Source organism: Protopterus annectens, chromosome 15.part0 (assembly GCF_019279795.1).
Source record: "Protopterus annectens isolate FY-2018-M chromosome 15.part0, PAN1.0, whole genome shotgun sequence".
NCBI lineage: Eukaryota > Metazoa > Chordata > Ceratodontiformes > Protopteridae > Protopterus > Protopterus annectens.
In genome coordinates this window covers 674422816-674439851 of record NC_056749.1, presented here as the reverse complement: position 1 = coordinate 674439851, position 17036 = coordinate 674422816, and the positions used below count along the sequence as shown (strand labels likewise).

Sequence of the window (17036 nt, the reverse complement as noted above, 5' to 3'; positions counted from 1 at the left end):
CTATCGATGAGCCAGTTGGTCACTCACCTGACTAGATAGGGATTTACGCCAAGTTGAGTTAGCTTTTCGATGATGCCCGAGTGGAGGATTGGTCAAATGCCTTGGCCAAGTCAAAGTAAGCTATATGTAGTGGCTTTCCCTCATCTAGGGCCTTGGTGACAGTCTCAAAGTAGCCAACCACGTTAAACAGGCAAGATCTGCCCCTGACAAATCCAAATTGGGTGGGGTCAAGTGCTTGGAGATTGCCTTTGTCCTTGTTTATGAGATCTATAATAATATACTTCATGCTTTACAGATCAAACTTGTCAAGCTAATGGGGCGATAGTTTCCTGGGTCAGTAGTGGCACCACCTTTGGGCAATGGGATGACAATGGTAGTTCGCCGCTTTGCTGGAATGAAGCCTGTACTTAGGATGTGGTTGAATAGGGTCCTCCATGGTGAAGCCAGTTCTTGCTGGAGATGATGCAGAATACATCCTGGGATACTATCAGTTCCCATGGAAGCTGTGTAGCCATGGATAGAGCCTTTAACACTTGATCTATGAAGATGAGATGTGATGTGCGGGACAAGTATCAGGGATGTTGAATGGGCCTTTGGGGATATTTATTTGCAGTTTAGGATAGGGGGTGAAGTTTGCTCTAGGCCTATCAGCTAGCAGGTTGGCTAAGTCAACAGGATCAGTGTAAGTGGTACCGCTAAGTACTAATTTGGAACAAACCTGGGCTTTGCCATGGAGGTTCTTGATGCAGCTGAAGATGGCTTTGGGGTTTCCTTTTGTTTTGGAGGCTAGTTTCAATTCATAATTGGCTTTGGAGGTTTTCACTAGTGATGTAATTTGCTTGTTGAGGCTGACCAGGGAGTTTTTCCAGTTTGGAATTTCTTCCTTTTTACCCTTGGACAACAGTTTCTTCCTTTTGTTGTAAAGCTTGTTGACAGAGGATGTCCACCTGACAGGTTTATGTTTCCTTGAGGAGAAAGTTTTAGTTCTGTTGGGTATGGCTGAGTCAGTTCTATTGGGTATGGCTGAGTCCATGCAGTTGTACAGGTGCTTGTATACTGCATTGGCATACTGCTCGACATAGTTGTCTGCATCCTCAGAGGGGGTGGTGGTGTGAAGCTACAGATACCCCCCCCCCTTAGGAAGTTGTAGTCAGCTTGTGAGAATTTTTTTAGCCTGGTTATGGCTGGGGGGTGGGGTGGGTGGTACAGAAACTTCAAATGAGATAGACCAATGATCTGATCTCACCAGGGAAGAACATACTATGGGAGTGGTGCAGAGGTTATCCATGTTGGTTAGTACCAAGTCCAGAATGTTATCTCTCCTTGTGAGGGATGAGACGAGCTGGTCTAGTGTGTTAGAATTGATGAAGTCAAGGAATCATTAGTTGAGTGCATTAGTGCAAGAATAGTTCACCCAGTCTGTGGTGATGTAGCTGAAGTCACCAAGGATCAGGGTGTTAGGGGGTACCTTCATGGATTCAAGTAGGTCCAGGTAGGAGAAGTGGGTGTCCTGAGTCATGGAGGGGGGTCTATAGCTGGCTATAACTTGGATGGGGGTCTTGCCAACTGTCAGTTGTACCTGGAATAATTCCAGTGCATCATGCTGGCAAACCAGTCTGGAGCTATGCCTGTCCATAATGAAGATAGAGACTCCACCACCCTTAGTCTTTCCGTCCTTGTTTTGGGGTAGGAAAGTGTGGAATGACATATAGCCTGGTAAGGCAGGGGTGTTCTCCGCAGCCATGAACCAACTTTCCGTGACCACATAGACATCAGCATCTTACAGTGTGAGGAGAGTCTCCACTGAGTGCATTTTCAGGTTAAGGCTCCTACGGTTAAACAGCATGACCTTCAATTTGCTTTTTGACAGATCTTTTATGTTGGGAGATTTGCCTTTGGGACATAGCCTAAAAAAGGCGCAGTGGGGGGAACAAGAGCCCTGCACAGGATACAGAATCCCAAGGGGTGACAGGTGGAGGCCATCTCTGGCAAATAATCAAAGTCAACCATGTCATCCCAGGCAGACAGATACAAATCATGTTATTCTAGCAACTTTCTAAGTTTATAACAGCAGTATTTAAAATCTGTCCCTATTTTGGACCCCTCATTATTTTTTGCTGTCTTCCACAGATTCATAGGTGTTTACTAGGCTAACAACCACAAGGGCCTTTTTAAGCCTAGCCATGCATCCCAAATCTCTGACAAGTGCTGGTATCCTTAATAACTGTAAGCAGGGGCTTGGGAGATGAAACATTTAAAAGTAGAGGCCTGGGAGATGAAACATTTACAAGCAGGGGCCTGGGAGATGAAACATTTACAGGCTGCCTTTGTCTATTAGACACAGAGGTGCCAAACCAGGAATGACTTTCCTGTTCACTACACAAATGAACTGGCTAATAGAACTCTCACAACTTTATTGAACTGCATTCTAAGCCCCAAATTCCAGGTGAAATTATAATGGCATACAGAACAATTTGAAATATATTAATATATCATAACGATAATAAATAAATAAATAAATAAATACATTATCATACTAAGGCCTTGGAATTTCATCAGAGGACATTTGTAGGTTCAGCAGTGGTCCCTAACAGTGTACAATGACGGTTTCCATTTTATAAACAATATTAACAACAAATGTAAACTCACTAAGCTGCTTTTGTTAGATACGTAGCAACCAGTCATTTGTTTGCAGTAAATTTGTATTTTTAGTGAAATAACAACTCACTTATTTCAATAATTGTTAAAAGAGTGACAGCCTATAATTTACACTATTAGTAAGCTTGAGAATAAAGCATGTTCCTTAAGCAAAAGAACATTGTCTTGCCCAAAGCAAGGCACTACTTAAGAGATTTTCTTGTTCCTAAAGCCCGACATGAAAAAACAATGCCAACAATGGATATCAGACTTGACACTATATAAAAGTATCTTTATGCATTTAACCGCACCCTTTAAAAGGCACTCAGCTGCTGTAAGCTTACGGACTAGTAGACCGCATTATCTCACAGAAGCTGCAGTTCACTGGCACCACCTTCAGGTCACAAACTGATCTGCAACAGGTAGATACCAGAGTGCATAAAGGAAAAGTTAATGAAGTGGCATTTTATGTCTGAAAAGAGCAGCCTTACCAATGCATTGCGTTCTACGTGTCTTTTTATTTCTTCAACGTGGTCTTGCTTCACTCTTGGAATTATAGAGGAATCTGCTCCTTTGCAGATAAGAACAATGCTCCCTGTTACCAACAATTACATAAAATAAATGAATAAACTAAGAAACAGCAAATCATTAACATCTTTCTTATCAAGAATGTTAATTTGCTTTACAGCTGAGAATGCAAAATTTGAAAAATATGATATAGGATACAAGTGGCATAAAATAAAACATATTATCACAAGGTAGGAAATTAGGTACCTGATTGCATTTTCACAATTACACTCATCCTCCGACGGACAGGGTCAAAGTTTAAAATGTGCAGAAGCTGATACCTTTTGGAAAAAAAAATAATGCAAATATTTAGCTTACTGTTCTTCAAACAGACTGAGGAAGGAGCTTGCATTCTTACTTACTAGAACTAATGGGAACCCTTGCCATTCAGGAAAATTGAACTGCCACTTTTTTAGCTCTTTATTGCCAGGTTACCATCTACTCCTGCCACATCACCAAGCCCAGTTATTCCAAGTCAGACTGGTAACCAGCACAAATATCCATTATACCACTATAACAACATTTCCTGTTTTCTGGCCAGCTCCATCCCCCTGAAAGATGACATACATGCATGCTCACAGATACAACGGTCTGCTTTACTTTCCCCAGCACTCATTCCAACATTTGTGATACTGAAAGCTACCAAGTAAACATCCAAGGTTTATATTCTGCAAGCTGTGTTCTTCTCTCTGTCTCCACTAAGTGCAGTGGATATAACCTGTCCCTCTACCCACAGGATGGCAACTCCTGTTGGCAGTTCACGCCACCTTCCCTTCTCGGTACCTCCAGTTCACTACCTGATTCCATGTTATCTGGATCACAGTCAAGGTTTTACCCTTCTGCACCATAAACCTGGCAAATCAAATGAACAACCATTTAGGGATGTGTCTGAAACAAGAGATCTGTTTATCCACCCCCCCCCCCCCGGCCAACCTGTTTAAAAATCTAAGCAAATGACTTTGCCTGAGATTAGAAATCAACTAAATTTAAACTTAAAATAACAACAATCTTCCTTTTAAGCTTTTACTGCGTATTATCAACTTTATCAACTATGCATCTTATACAAGATTAGTATGTACATAGTTAAATGCATCATGTTTTGCAAGCTTAAGGAATGAGGGCTTAAACACTAGTAAGGAAAATGTGGTATTGTATACAATACCAGAAACCAGACACATGGTTTTAAAATGATCACATAACATACATGCAATAAGAATGCATTTTTAACAGTGCCAAGTTTCTATTCTCCAGGACAGACAAATAAAAATGGGAAACAACATTTAACCTGTGGATTTTCCTGTATCACAAAATATTAAGTGCCACATTTCTGGTTCTTTCGCATGGGTAGATTAAGAAAACACAGTAACATTTTAATTAATGATGTGAGAAGACAAAGCCCAACAAGATGGAATGATATGGGTCTAGAGTTACGAACAGAGCAGGTACAATGATCATACAGTTGTTTTAACAGATAAGGACATAAAAAAATAGAGCAAGACCCCTAAAGCTGGTAGCATGGCTTAATACTGTTAACTGCAACAGATGCCTTGAGTTGACAACTCTTAACTGCTACCCCAGCATGTGCCTAAATTTGCTAGTCCTGAGGTGGCTTCCAATAGGAGAACCTTTGGCCATTGGGAAACACATCCACCTTGGTGGTGAAAACATGGAAATAAGATATGGATAAGAAAGATATCGTAAGATATAGTCAATAAAATAATTTCAAACACCGTGTACCTCTGTACTACTGAAAGTATATTCGGAAATTTGTCTTTGGTTCTAGAGGTCACACTGGGAGAGATGGGCAGGATGGTACAGTATACAAAGATTCACTTACTAAAACATTAAGAGGTACGGAGGGGATTGCAGTGAAATGGAAAAGTTAAAAATGCAATACAGACATACTGTGAAAATACAAAATTATGATATGACGCAGACTTACACTGTTGTCATGGACAAGTGGAATGGGCAAATCTAAACAAAGGATGGACGACAGCTGTATGCAGAATCAAAGATCATGGAATTAGGTGAACACTTCAAAGAGATGGCAGAAGAAACCAGTTGGAAAAAAAGAGTGATGAAGTCTACATCAAAAGGACTGAGAGTTGCCAAGGAATAAAACAGGAAGGAGTAATACAGGAAGCGGCAAGATACAGAATGAGGAGAGGAGATAGCATGGAAGGTTAGCTGTGGCACTCTTGTTCATTGGCCACAGACAATCTTTCATCAGTATTTTCAGAAGCCTGTGTTCATGCTTAAAGCTATTTGTCCAATTGACAGCAGCAGAATGACTATCACTGGTGGTGCTTCCCTTTCTTGTGGAGTTGGTGTGTGTGTGTGTGTGTGTGTGTGTGTGTGTGTGTGTGTGTGTGTGTGTGTGTATACAATGTATATAAAAAGTGTACACAACTATGTTGTGCCAGGTTTTTGTCATATAAAAAGAGACCGCAATAAATAATTTCAAAACTTTTCCCACCTTTAATGTGACCTATAACCTGTACAAATCAATTGAAAAACAAACAAATCTGTTAGAGGAAAAAATACAAAAAATAAAAAATGTACAATAAGCTGGTTGCATAAATGTGCACACCCTTAAACTAATACTTTGTTGAAGCACCTTTTGATTTAATTACAACATTCAATCTTCTTGGGTAGGAGTCTATCAGCATGGCACATCTTGACTTGGCAATATTTGCCCACTCTTCCTTGCAAAAGCACTCCAAATCTGTCAGATTGCGAGGGCATCTCTTGTGCACAAGCCATCTTCAGGTCACCCCACAGATTTTTTTATTGGATTTAGGTCTGGCCTCTGGCTGGGCCAATCTAAAACTTTAATTTTCTTCTGGTGAAGCCATTCTTTTGTTGATCTGGATGTATGCATGGGGTCATTGTCGTGTTGAAAGGTGAAATTCCTCTTCATTTTTAGCTTTCTAGCAGACACCTGAAGGTTTGGGCCAAAAGTGACTGGTATTTGTAACTGTTCATAATTCCCTCCACCCTGACTAAAACCCCAGTTCCAGCAAAAGAAAATCAACCCCAAAGCATGATACTGCCACCACCATGCTTCACAGCGGGGATGGTGTTTTTTTTTGTGATGCAAAGTGTTGTTTCTGCACCAAACATACCTTCTGGAATTGTGGCCAAAAAGTTCAACCTTGGTCTCATCAGACCATAACACATTTTCCCACATGCATTTGGGAGACCTGATGTATTGTTTTGCAAATTTTAGCCGGGCCTGGATATTTTTCTGTGTAAGAAAAGGCTTCCATCTTGCAACCCTACCCCATAGTCCAGACATATGGAGAATTTGGGAGATTGTTGTCACATGTAGTACACAACCAGTACTTGCCAGAAATTCTTGCAGCTCCTTCAGTGTTGCTGTAGGTCTCTTGGCAGCCTACCTGACCAATTTTCATCTTGTCTTTTCATCAATTTTGGAGGGACTTCCAGTTCTTTGCAATGTCACTGTTGTCCCATATTTTCTCCACTTTTTGATGACTGTCTTCACTGTGTTCCATGGTATATCCAATGCTGTGGAAATTTTTTTTGTACCCTTCTCCTGACTGATACCTTTCAACAATGACATCCCTTTGATTCTTTGTAAGCTCTCTGAGAAACATGGCTTTTGCTGTAGCAGGCAACTGAGTAAATGTTAGGAAAATTCTAGTATAGCCGAACTTTATTTGGGGTTAATCAGAGTCTCTTTAATTGATGGCAGGTTTGTACTCAAGAAGACTGAATGCTGTAATTAAATCAAAAGGTGCTTCAACAAAGTATTAGTTTAAGGGTGTGCACACTTATGCAACCAGCTTATCATACGTTTTTTATTTTTTATATTTTTTCCCCTAATAGATTTGTTTGTTTTTCAATTGAATTGTACACATTAAAGGTGGGAAAAGTTTTGAAATTATTTATTGTGGTCTCATTTAAAAACCCGGCATTTTAACAGGGGTGTGTACACTTTTTATATACAGTGTGTGTGTGTGTGTGTGTATATACACATATATATATATATATATATATATATATATATATATATATATCTATATCTATATATATATATATATATATATATATATATATAAAAGATAGGATGTGCAGAAGCCTTGCCCCCACCCCCCAAAAAAGTTTAAAGTAATGTCTTCTAAAAGTGGCTTTCACAGGATTTTTTTCCTGCTAATTTGTTTGTTGGACAAAAATGAATGATCAGTCATCAGTCTCTATTTTCATGCAGTCATGCTTTGAAAATAACCTGCAAGATGTGCACCACTTCTACTCTCAAAAAGAGATTCCTCCTTCAGTCAATTTCATGCATTTATCTAGATTTTAATTTGGAGATTCCTACACATTGTGTGTTTGCACCAAACTCATCTTTAGGTTAATGCAACCTGTCTTTGAAGCCTTGTCATTCTTCTTCATTTGCAGATGTGACTGTGCATTGACTTTAACTTGGCTAATTCTAAATTCAGAATAATGTTCTGGGAAATTAAATTTATCGGTACTTATATAATACTAGATCTGGGAGTACAACTCTAACTGCAAGAATGGATTTACCAGAAAACATTACATCCCTTAGTTGAGAAGCAAAACATTGCAACCAAAATATCTAATCCTAATATAAATGCAATCCTTGGCCATCTCTGTACAAAACTGTGAAAAACACTATAAAATAATGTCTCCCCCCATAAGCACTCTGCCCGCACCCCTGATCTTTATATATACATATATATGTATATATATATATATATATATATATATATATATATATATATATATATATATATATATATACTACCTCCAGGGTCACACAAACTTGAAGAAAAGGGAGAATGTCTACAAAAACATAAAACTTAACATTTTCCTCTCCTCAAAATGCACCAACATGAAAACAGAGCACAGGATCTGTAACACAACAAGCTCCAACATGACAAAACAATGACAACATCTACATGTGACTATACATTTACAACATATTAAAACAGAATAAAGGGCATGCTCAACAGTGGTGCATCTAGATGAACATGCAGGACACATGTCACAGGTATTGGGACCACATGGTGCATACAGCTTTCCTAGGCTGCTGATCTCCCCTCCCACGTTTCTCACAATGTAAATAGTTCTATTTCTCCAGTTCTGAACCAAGTAAAAACAGCAGCACCAATACAAAGCAATTCAAGCATGATTACAATGAGGGGTTATTTCAGGTAGTTTGATTTCTATTCACACATATAGCATTAGTACCAACAGGACTCATACCTGTGTTTGAAGAGCTCCAGTTGTAAGTTCATACAGGACAGAGTTCCCAGGTTACACACCTGGGTGGCTGCTGTAAGAAAGACTCCGAGCAGGAAGTGATGTCTAACTCATAGTGCTTGATAAAGGTATTCATGCAAGACCACCTGGTGACTGAATACATGTTATCCAAGGTTGCATGACCCTGATGTGGAGATGGCTTGGAAGGAATCTTCATATGAAAGAGTGGAATGCTTTGCTGAACTTATAGCAATAAAAAAATAAAACAATATAAACAAAAAGTCATCAATATAGATTTGTGACTTTTCTGTCTTTCTACCAATCAGCAAAGGGCACAAAAAAGCTGGTTCCTGCATAAGGACAGCGTTCTTTTAAGGTAATTCCGAGGAGCCTCTGCACATCCTAGTAGTAAAGAACATACTTACACTGTTTAGAATACTGGACAGAAAACAGGAAAGTGAAATGACTGGTTCAGATTTGTTTTAATGGTGGCTTTGAGTATAAATGAAGTTAGTCCTCAAGGAGACTCTCTTTTCGAAAAGTAAGGTATGCAATTTTAACAAGGTAATTTTATCTTGGATATTCCTTCTGGTGGTGGTAACATCATAAAAATATGGCTTTCAAGGATAAAAAATATTATTTTCTTGGTCTTTTTTTTTTTGCTAACCATCAGTCCTCCCAATAAGACTTAACTTAGTTATCCCAGTATAAGGGATATTACGCAGTACAGTACATGGCAAGTCATCCAGAGCAGGCTGACATCCAGGCAGCCAGGAGGGTTCTTTGTGCCCTGCTCAAATAATGTCCATCTGCTCTGCCTTCCAGGAACATGAACTATTGTCCCCTGCCAAGATACATCTGCCTTGCACTCTGAGACCACGGCCCTATTGTGACCTGTCCTACTTGTCCACGTACACGTAACTACACTGTGGATGTATGCCCTCAGATGGTTGATGCCACATAGGTGGCAACCTATGGAAGCATTTCTATTCTGGTCCTGTAAATGTGCTTTAAAGAAGGGAAGAAGTCTTTACAAAACCTCACAAGTTCGGGCATGCACATCAGCTACCAAGCCAGGAGATTAAAAACAGAAAGAAAATGAACATCCCACAGATGACAACTTGTCAGTACTCAGTTCTTGCCCTGAGCAGGGAATGAATGAGTCAATAGAGTATGTAGGGAGGAGAGGCTAGATGGCTGGAGGGTCTTGCAAAAAGACAACACAAAACGGGCAACATGAAATGTCTAGTAGCTAGTGGGGGTTGATGTCTGGTAGCATATTTGAGGAGGAGTTTAACAAGGTAAATGAACTGATCCTTTGAGAACCATTTCAGTTACAATGTGCACAGCAAATCCACTACATTTAGACATATTTTGTTAACCAAATTAGTCCCATTAGGCTAGACAGCTCTTTTCAGTGGAGCCCCAAGATGATTCATACAGCTAAAGGAAATTTGGCCAGGGTACTGGGAATCTTCCCCTATTCTTTTTTCGATGTGTGCCATGGGATGTTTGGAATCCATCTGTGCTACCACCACCTCAAGTGGATACAATCTTGGTTTAATATCTCATCCAAAGGATGTCACACTCAGGAATGCAGAACCCCCTAATGCTGCTCTTAGGTGTAAGCAATCTGAAAAGTAATCAAATCACTTGCAGTGGGAATAGAACCCACAGTCTTCTGATCTAAAGGTAAGTGTACTACATGTCAAGCCTCCAATATATGGACATAAAGTAACCAATCAACCGCCATGTTTCTGGGAGGTGAGAAGAAACCAGAATACCTGGAAAAAGCCCACAGACACTATGAGGGCATGCAGACTTCAACAGACAGTAAGTGGTCGTCAGGATTGAACCCCAGACAATGGATTAAAGCAACCATGCTTCCTTTCTTCCTTATTATTCATATAACCCAACTGCATGTACCACAAGCCTATTGCAATAATTTCTGTAACTGTACAACATAAAGGAAGTTAATATGGTGAGAATGACTAAAACCAGGCCCAAAATTAAAATGTGTTAAAAATGGAGATATAACAGAAGAAAACAGTTCAAGCTGCAGTACAAACCAGCAGAACAGAAGGGAAAGGGAGAGAGAGGAGCGGTTAAATGAGAAGATTTAGCACAAACGAAAAACATTGCAAGTCGGATGTGGGATCAGTGGGAGGGCTAGCATTTGAGTGCGCACTGAAATTTTACAATAGTAAGTTTAAAAAAAAAAGAAGCATGAGGAAATACCTCTTCACAGAAAGAGTTATAGATGATGAGAAAAGTCTCCGGTATAAACTTGTTCCTTACAGGCCATATTCACTGAAGATGATTTTATCAGGATCAGTCAAACAAACAGAATTTCTAATAATCTTTCTTAATAACTTACCCTGAGATTTGATGACATAACAGAGGGTTATTTGGGGGTTATCGGGGGCAAACATTCCTAGAGAGAACAGGGTCAGAAGTTTTACTTGGTTAGTTGGATTTTGTGTGCGTGTACTTCTACTATACTTACTAAGCTAATGTTACAGAATATGTACCAATAACTATGCCATACTAAATGTGATAACTTCACAGAATATCAAACATGTTCACAAGAAAACTTCACATACCAAAAAGCTTCACTTACCATTCAGTTTCATTACTGCGGTTCTGTATTTTCAAATAATTATTTTCCCGTCCAATGAAACTGAAACCATATCTGTCAACAAACAAGAAGCATAAATTTTACTGTGCCAGTTGTATTAAATATATATATATATATATATATATATATATATATATATATATATATATATATATATATCCTCCCCAAATATCATTCTCACATATCACATACACTTAACAGAAATCCTTACAGAATAGTGCATGTATGCAGAAGTCTAGTTTCTGTGATTTCATTTGACAAGTCTAATCTGGGCAATAGGCATAGGTTTTGTCTAAATCCATTCATCTGATATGCATAACACAGCAGCCACATACGGAACATGCAGAAGCATCAGTTTTATCACAGAACTTAATTATATTTTAAGATACTAAACAGTCTAAGCAAACTTCCCATACACTTTACAGAACTAATGCTTTTATATCGGAGACCCTCGTTTATTCATTTATTTGCAGTGTTCTAATTGGTGGCAGCCGCACAGTTTGTAATTTTCAGAAGAAAATGGGAAGATTTTACAAACAAATAAAAGCAAAGACAATTGCAAAAATGATGCACAAAATGGCCCCTTGACAAAGCAAAGGAAGACGGGCCTGTCATGTGAGCAATCTGAATGTACTGCCTTTCAGGAACTTGCTTAATTGGAACCAGTATTCACCTGCCCAACATAGGTTGCCCTTCTTGGGACAAAGAAAAGTTTGAAACAGAATCCTCTTCCATCTCATGTGGCAAAAACTATTTCTACTGCACAAGCATTTAGCTGCAAGGGGATCTCTAGGACTAAGCTACTCTGCTCTGGGGGTGGTGCCGGATATCCTAATAAAGGGGGAATCAAACTGAACTCCAATTTATATCCCTGAGATACTACATTTCTCCCCCATAACCTGTCAGGCTCAATCAGTTATACTTGAAGTGAGCCGACCTCTGAACTAGGAAGTGGAATGAAGGTAATGAAGGGAATACAGGATGAGCTAGGGGCACAGAAAGGAACTAGCTAAAGGGCTCTTGAGTGGGGGGCAACTTTTCAGCCTTCCCCTGATTTGCTGTATCCAACTTCCTTTAGTACTGTGCCATACCTGTGTTTAAACACCCTTTCCTAGTTAATCTGTTCAGTTTTAGTTTGCATCCTTCAAAAAGGGCATAGTTCAGTCAGGTAATTCCTATTGTGTTTGAGAATAGGAGGGTGACAAAAAGTTGCTTCACTGACCCAATTATCTTATCCTTCTTCAAGCATTTAAAAGATTTCAAGTGAGTGTAGCATGAACAGCAAGCCCCTCTCCAAGGGGGCATCTAAGAGTAGCCCCTTCACATTCTCATGGAGGAGGCTGCAGTGTGATCTGGGCATGTCTTCTCGAGACATTCCTCGAGGTTGATGCTCTGCTTTAAGTGTACACTGCACCGAGTTCTCATTTAGTCACAAAGATTTCCACTCTAACAGACACTGGACTAATATTCTCATGCAGGATGTCTGCTATCATATCTTCAGCCTAGCAAAGCATTTCACTTTGGTATTCAGCCCCCCGAACAGTGATACCCCAACCCCATGTGTAAAAAAGGGGGAAAAAGGGTTGTGGATGAATGGATGTTTTTAACAAGATGTAGAACACAAAAGTGGCCAGGGTATATTCCTTTTTCTTCCGAACTAGTGAAGAACACTGCTGTCCTTGTCATTCAGAGAAGTACTTAGGTCAGGAACCAGCTTAGAACTCTAGGTGGCCTCTAAGGAGATTACCATAGGGTGAGACAAACGGTTGCTATGCAGGTACTTATTAGAGTCTTCCTCGACCCTGAAGTACATGTCTTGCCTTTTCCAAAGCAATAGGCAAAGACATTTTCAAATGTGGAAAGAACAATTTTACTATACAAGTCTCGCGCTCCTACATGCCCAAGTTTAGGTATTTCTTCTCTGACTCACAGATGTTTTAGATTCCATTTAAAATGCTTCCTTCCCAGATTGAAGGTGTCACTAAATGAGACATCATTTGACAGGGAAGCCCAAAGAGATGGGCTCCTCCTTGTCCATGCTTGTTCCCTGTGGGAGGCAAAATCCGGAAGGAAAATAAAGTAACTATTTACCCTTAAGGTCAAACTTTGGCAAGTCAGTTGGTACAGGCTCTTTCCTTTACAGGGCTGCATGTGCCAAAACACACTCCTTTTGCAAACACTAAAGATGGCATCAGTAAAGGCATAGACACCTGAGCCTCATGTTCTGGGCTTACTCTTATGATGGGAGGCACAGCATCAGTTGACCTTGGTCACAAGAACTTTTCAGTAATACTTTCTGGGCTGTCTTCTGTAAGAATCGTCAAAATACTCAAAGACAAAGAGAGATCAGGAGGACGTGAGATGATTCTTGAGTTGAGGATGTCTTTTGTTGGGTCTGGCAGCAGACACTGAAGGTGGGCATCACAGAAACCTCCTTTGAGGACTGTGAAGCCATAGCAGGGGCCAAAGTAAAATTACCATTGTGTGCCTCAAGTTTAGGATGACACTAGGGAAGAGGAGAACACATCCTGTCAGCAGACCTCTGTGGTGCTGCTGAGGCCTCTGTCAACTCACACTTTCTAGCGATTGACTCTTTAAAGGAAATCTTTTCAGATGCTCCATTTTTTTTTTTGTATTGGTACAGGGTTCATCTGCTGAACAACTGGCTTATAACTCAGATTTGAGTCTCTCTTGATCCTCAGATTTTAGTCTCTACTAGCCAATATCTTTCTGAAACATGTAGACCACCTCTTCAATTAATGTACATACACAAATAAAACTATAACTACAAACTGTGTTTCTTACATAAATAACATGGGGGTTGCCTTTAAACATTGCTCTTATGACAAGTGCCTATATTTTTTACTTACTTTAGTGAACAGCTTCTGAGCCTGCTTTTGGAGGGTTAATACAGACCAATATGACTTCAGAATGATTAGCACCTCAGGAAGACAGAGGTGAACAGAAATGTGACCTGCATCAGTGAGCTCACCTAGGAAGGGAAGGAGGGTTACGATAATTCCTTCCCCTGTAGTGATGTGGCACTCAGGGTAATTGGCATAGGCCACTATCCAGAGAACAGGGGAAGGATGTGCTTGGGCCCATTCAAGCCAGTATGGTACCTCTTGTGGCAGTATGTCAGGGAGCACAAAACCTCCATATCAAGGGCATATGTGGTCTCGCTGCAGTGATGTGCAGCCCACATTACCACAATGGGGTGGGATTAAGCAACATAATAAAAATGTCCTATTGGCTATCGGGATGGTAGCTCCATGATTATCTCGTACCTCATGGGGAACAAAACGGCTGGGAATAGATCCTGCTCTGTGAGAATGACCCAATCAATCATGGGGAGATTATGGTCTGTAGACAGTGGTGTGCCAAACAATGTGCAACATGCACATGGCATAGGGGTGTGACTTCAGTGATAATCATCAACAGCCAATGTTCACGCCATCGGGTGGATACACCTGTCACGGTTGTTCTTCTACACCACATACAGACATGCAAAGTCACATCTATGGCCAGTTTGGAGTGTCTAGCCACCTACTGCATGTCTTTGCAATGTGGGAGGAAACTGTAGCATCTGGAAAAAACCCATGTGAACAAAGGGAAGACTTGAACTGGAGAACCCCTTGCTGTGAGTCTATAATACTACCTGCAATGACACTGTGCCACTCTTTAATAACTAAATGTCACAAAAAATCTACTTTTTTCTAAATTTACCAAACTATACTTAAATGACAGCTCTGTATAGTGTAGAACCATAAGATATACAAGATTTACGGTATTTTATACGTAGTTCTATGTTCTTGAAATGTATTATATACTATAATCCTGGTGCACAATGCTTGTGAACTATTTTTTTTTAATAGATTTCTGTTCCTTCACTAATATATCTGCATATAATCTCTGCTTTCTAATAACCACATATATGTACTTTCTGAATGGCATGTATCCGTGTTTGGAGCTTTCCTCCTCGGTTTTCTACTGAAAAAAGGCTTTTGTCCAGATAGACTAAAGTGATCAACAAAAACAATAAATGAATGCTGTCAAATGGCAGCATGACAGACAGTTTTTGTTTGCTGATGAGAGGTATCTGGAACAGAGCTTAGGGATCACTGTATTATGTAGAGGGGAGAAGATAAAAAATCAGGAAGGGGAATCAGAAGATCACTGGAGAAAAATTTAGCTAAAGGTGTTATGACCGAAAAAGATAAATGGTGTGCTATGAATAATTAAGAGATTAAGAATTGGGATGATGTAAACAGAATTAATAATAACAAAGCTCCACCCAGCTTTCACATTGGGAACCATCAAAAGAATGTCAAAGCAACAAAAATAATGTGCTATTTACGGATATATTCTCTATCAAGTGAGTGAGTGTGGGATGCTTTGGGGAATACAGAGTTATGCTGAGCAGCAGTTAAAGTAGTGCAACCATAGTATCAAGGAGAGAAAGTGCTAGAAAGTCTGTATGAATAAATGGGTGTGATATGTTTTATGCCTTCGTAAACACTGTAATTAGGTTTGGATTATACAACACTACCAATAAATATTTTTAAGTCATTACACAGTGAATTAACAGTGCTGAAAATAATGCTAAGTTTACAGTAATACAACTTGAGACTGAATTACAGGATGAGAGGTCAGATACATACAGGTGATATGCTCAGTCATTGCTACAGGAGCAGAAAAATATCTGCTTGTAGAAAAACAGTTAACTATGTCATTCAGCCATTACATGTAACAGGAAAGAAGCTTAAAGAACTTCAAAGGTTCAGTGGATATAAAAAGTTTACACACCCCTGTTAAAATGTCAGGTTTTTGTGACATAACAAATGAGACCACAATAAATCATTTCATCTCACCTTTAATGTCACATATAACCTGTACAATTCAATTGAAAAAACAAACATCTGTTAGGAGAAAAAATATAAAAAATAAAAAACGTACAATAAGCTGGTTGCATAAGTGTGCACCGCCTTAAACTTATACTTTGCTGTGTGTGCACACCCTTAAACTAATACTTTGCTGAAGCACCTTTTGATTTCATTACAGCATTCAGTCTTCTTGGGTACACACCTGCCATGAATTAGAGACTATGATTAACCCCAAATAAAGTTCAGCTGTTCTACTAGGATTTTCCTGACATTTACTCAGTTGACTGCAAAAGCAAAAGTCAACGTTTGCAGAGAGCTTACAAAGCATCGAAGAGAGCTCATTGTTGAAAGGTATCAGTCAGGAGAAGGGTACAAAAAATTTCCACAGTATTGGATATACCATGGAACACAGTGAAGACAGTCATCAAAAAGTGGAGAAAATATGGGACACAGTTACACCGCAAAGAACTGGACGTCCCTCTACAATTGATGAAAAGACAAGACAAAAACTGGTCAGGGAGCCTGCCACGAGACCTACAGCAACGCTGAAGAAGCTGCAGGAATTTCTGTCAAGTACTGGTTGTGTACTACATGTGACAACAATCTTCCCAATTCTCCATATGTCTGGACTATAAGGTAGGGATTGCAAGATGGAAGCCTTTTCTTACACAGAAAAACTTCCAGGCCCAGCTAAAATTTGCAAAACAATACATCAAGTCTCCCAAAAGCATGTGGGAAAATGTGTTATGGTCTGATGAGACCAAGGTTGAACTTTTGACCACAATTCCAAAAGGTAATTTTGGCGTAAAAACAACACTTCATATCACCAAAAGAACATCATCTCCACGGTGAAGCATGGTGGTGGCAGTGTCATGCTTTGGGGTTGCTTTTCTTCAGCTGGAACTGGGGCTTTAGTCAAGGTGGAGGGAATTATGAACAGTTCCAAATACCAGTCACTTTTGGCCCAAAACCTTCAGGCATTTACTAGAAAGCTGAAGATGAAATCAACCTTTCAGCACGACAATGACCCCAAGCATACATACAAATCAACAAAAGAA

General features: G+C 39.7%; 1 protein-coding gene across 4 annotated transcripts in view; it reads right to left on the bottom strand.

The window, feature by feature from the left end:
- The window catches only part of ATP11C (ATPase phospholipid transporting 11C), a 1720948-nt gene that overhangs the window by 299943 nt on the left and 1403969 nt on the right, over positions 1–17036 (bottom strand). For all 4 annotated transcript variants that reach the window (XM_044057530.1, XM_044057531.1, XM_044057529.1 and 1 more), the window contains 3 exons: positions 11078–11149; positions 3412–3485; positions 3129–3232 (listed from right to left, as the gene is read on the bottom strand). In XM_044057530.1, the coding sequence (XP_043913465.1) occupies positions 3129–3232; positions 3412–3485; positions 11078–11149 (250 nt within the window). The remainder of the gene's footprint in view (positions 1–3128; positions 3233–3411; positions 3486–11077; positions 11150–17036) is intronic.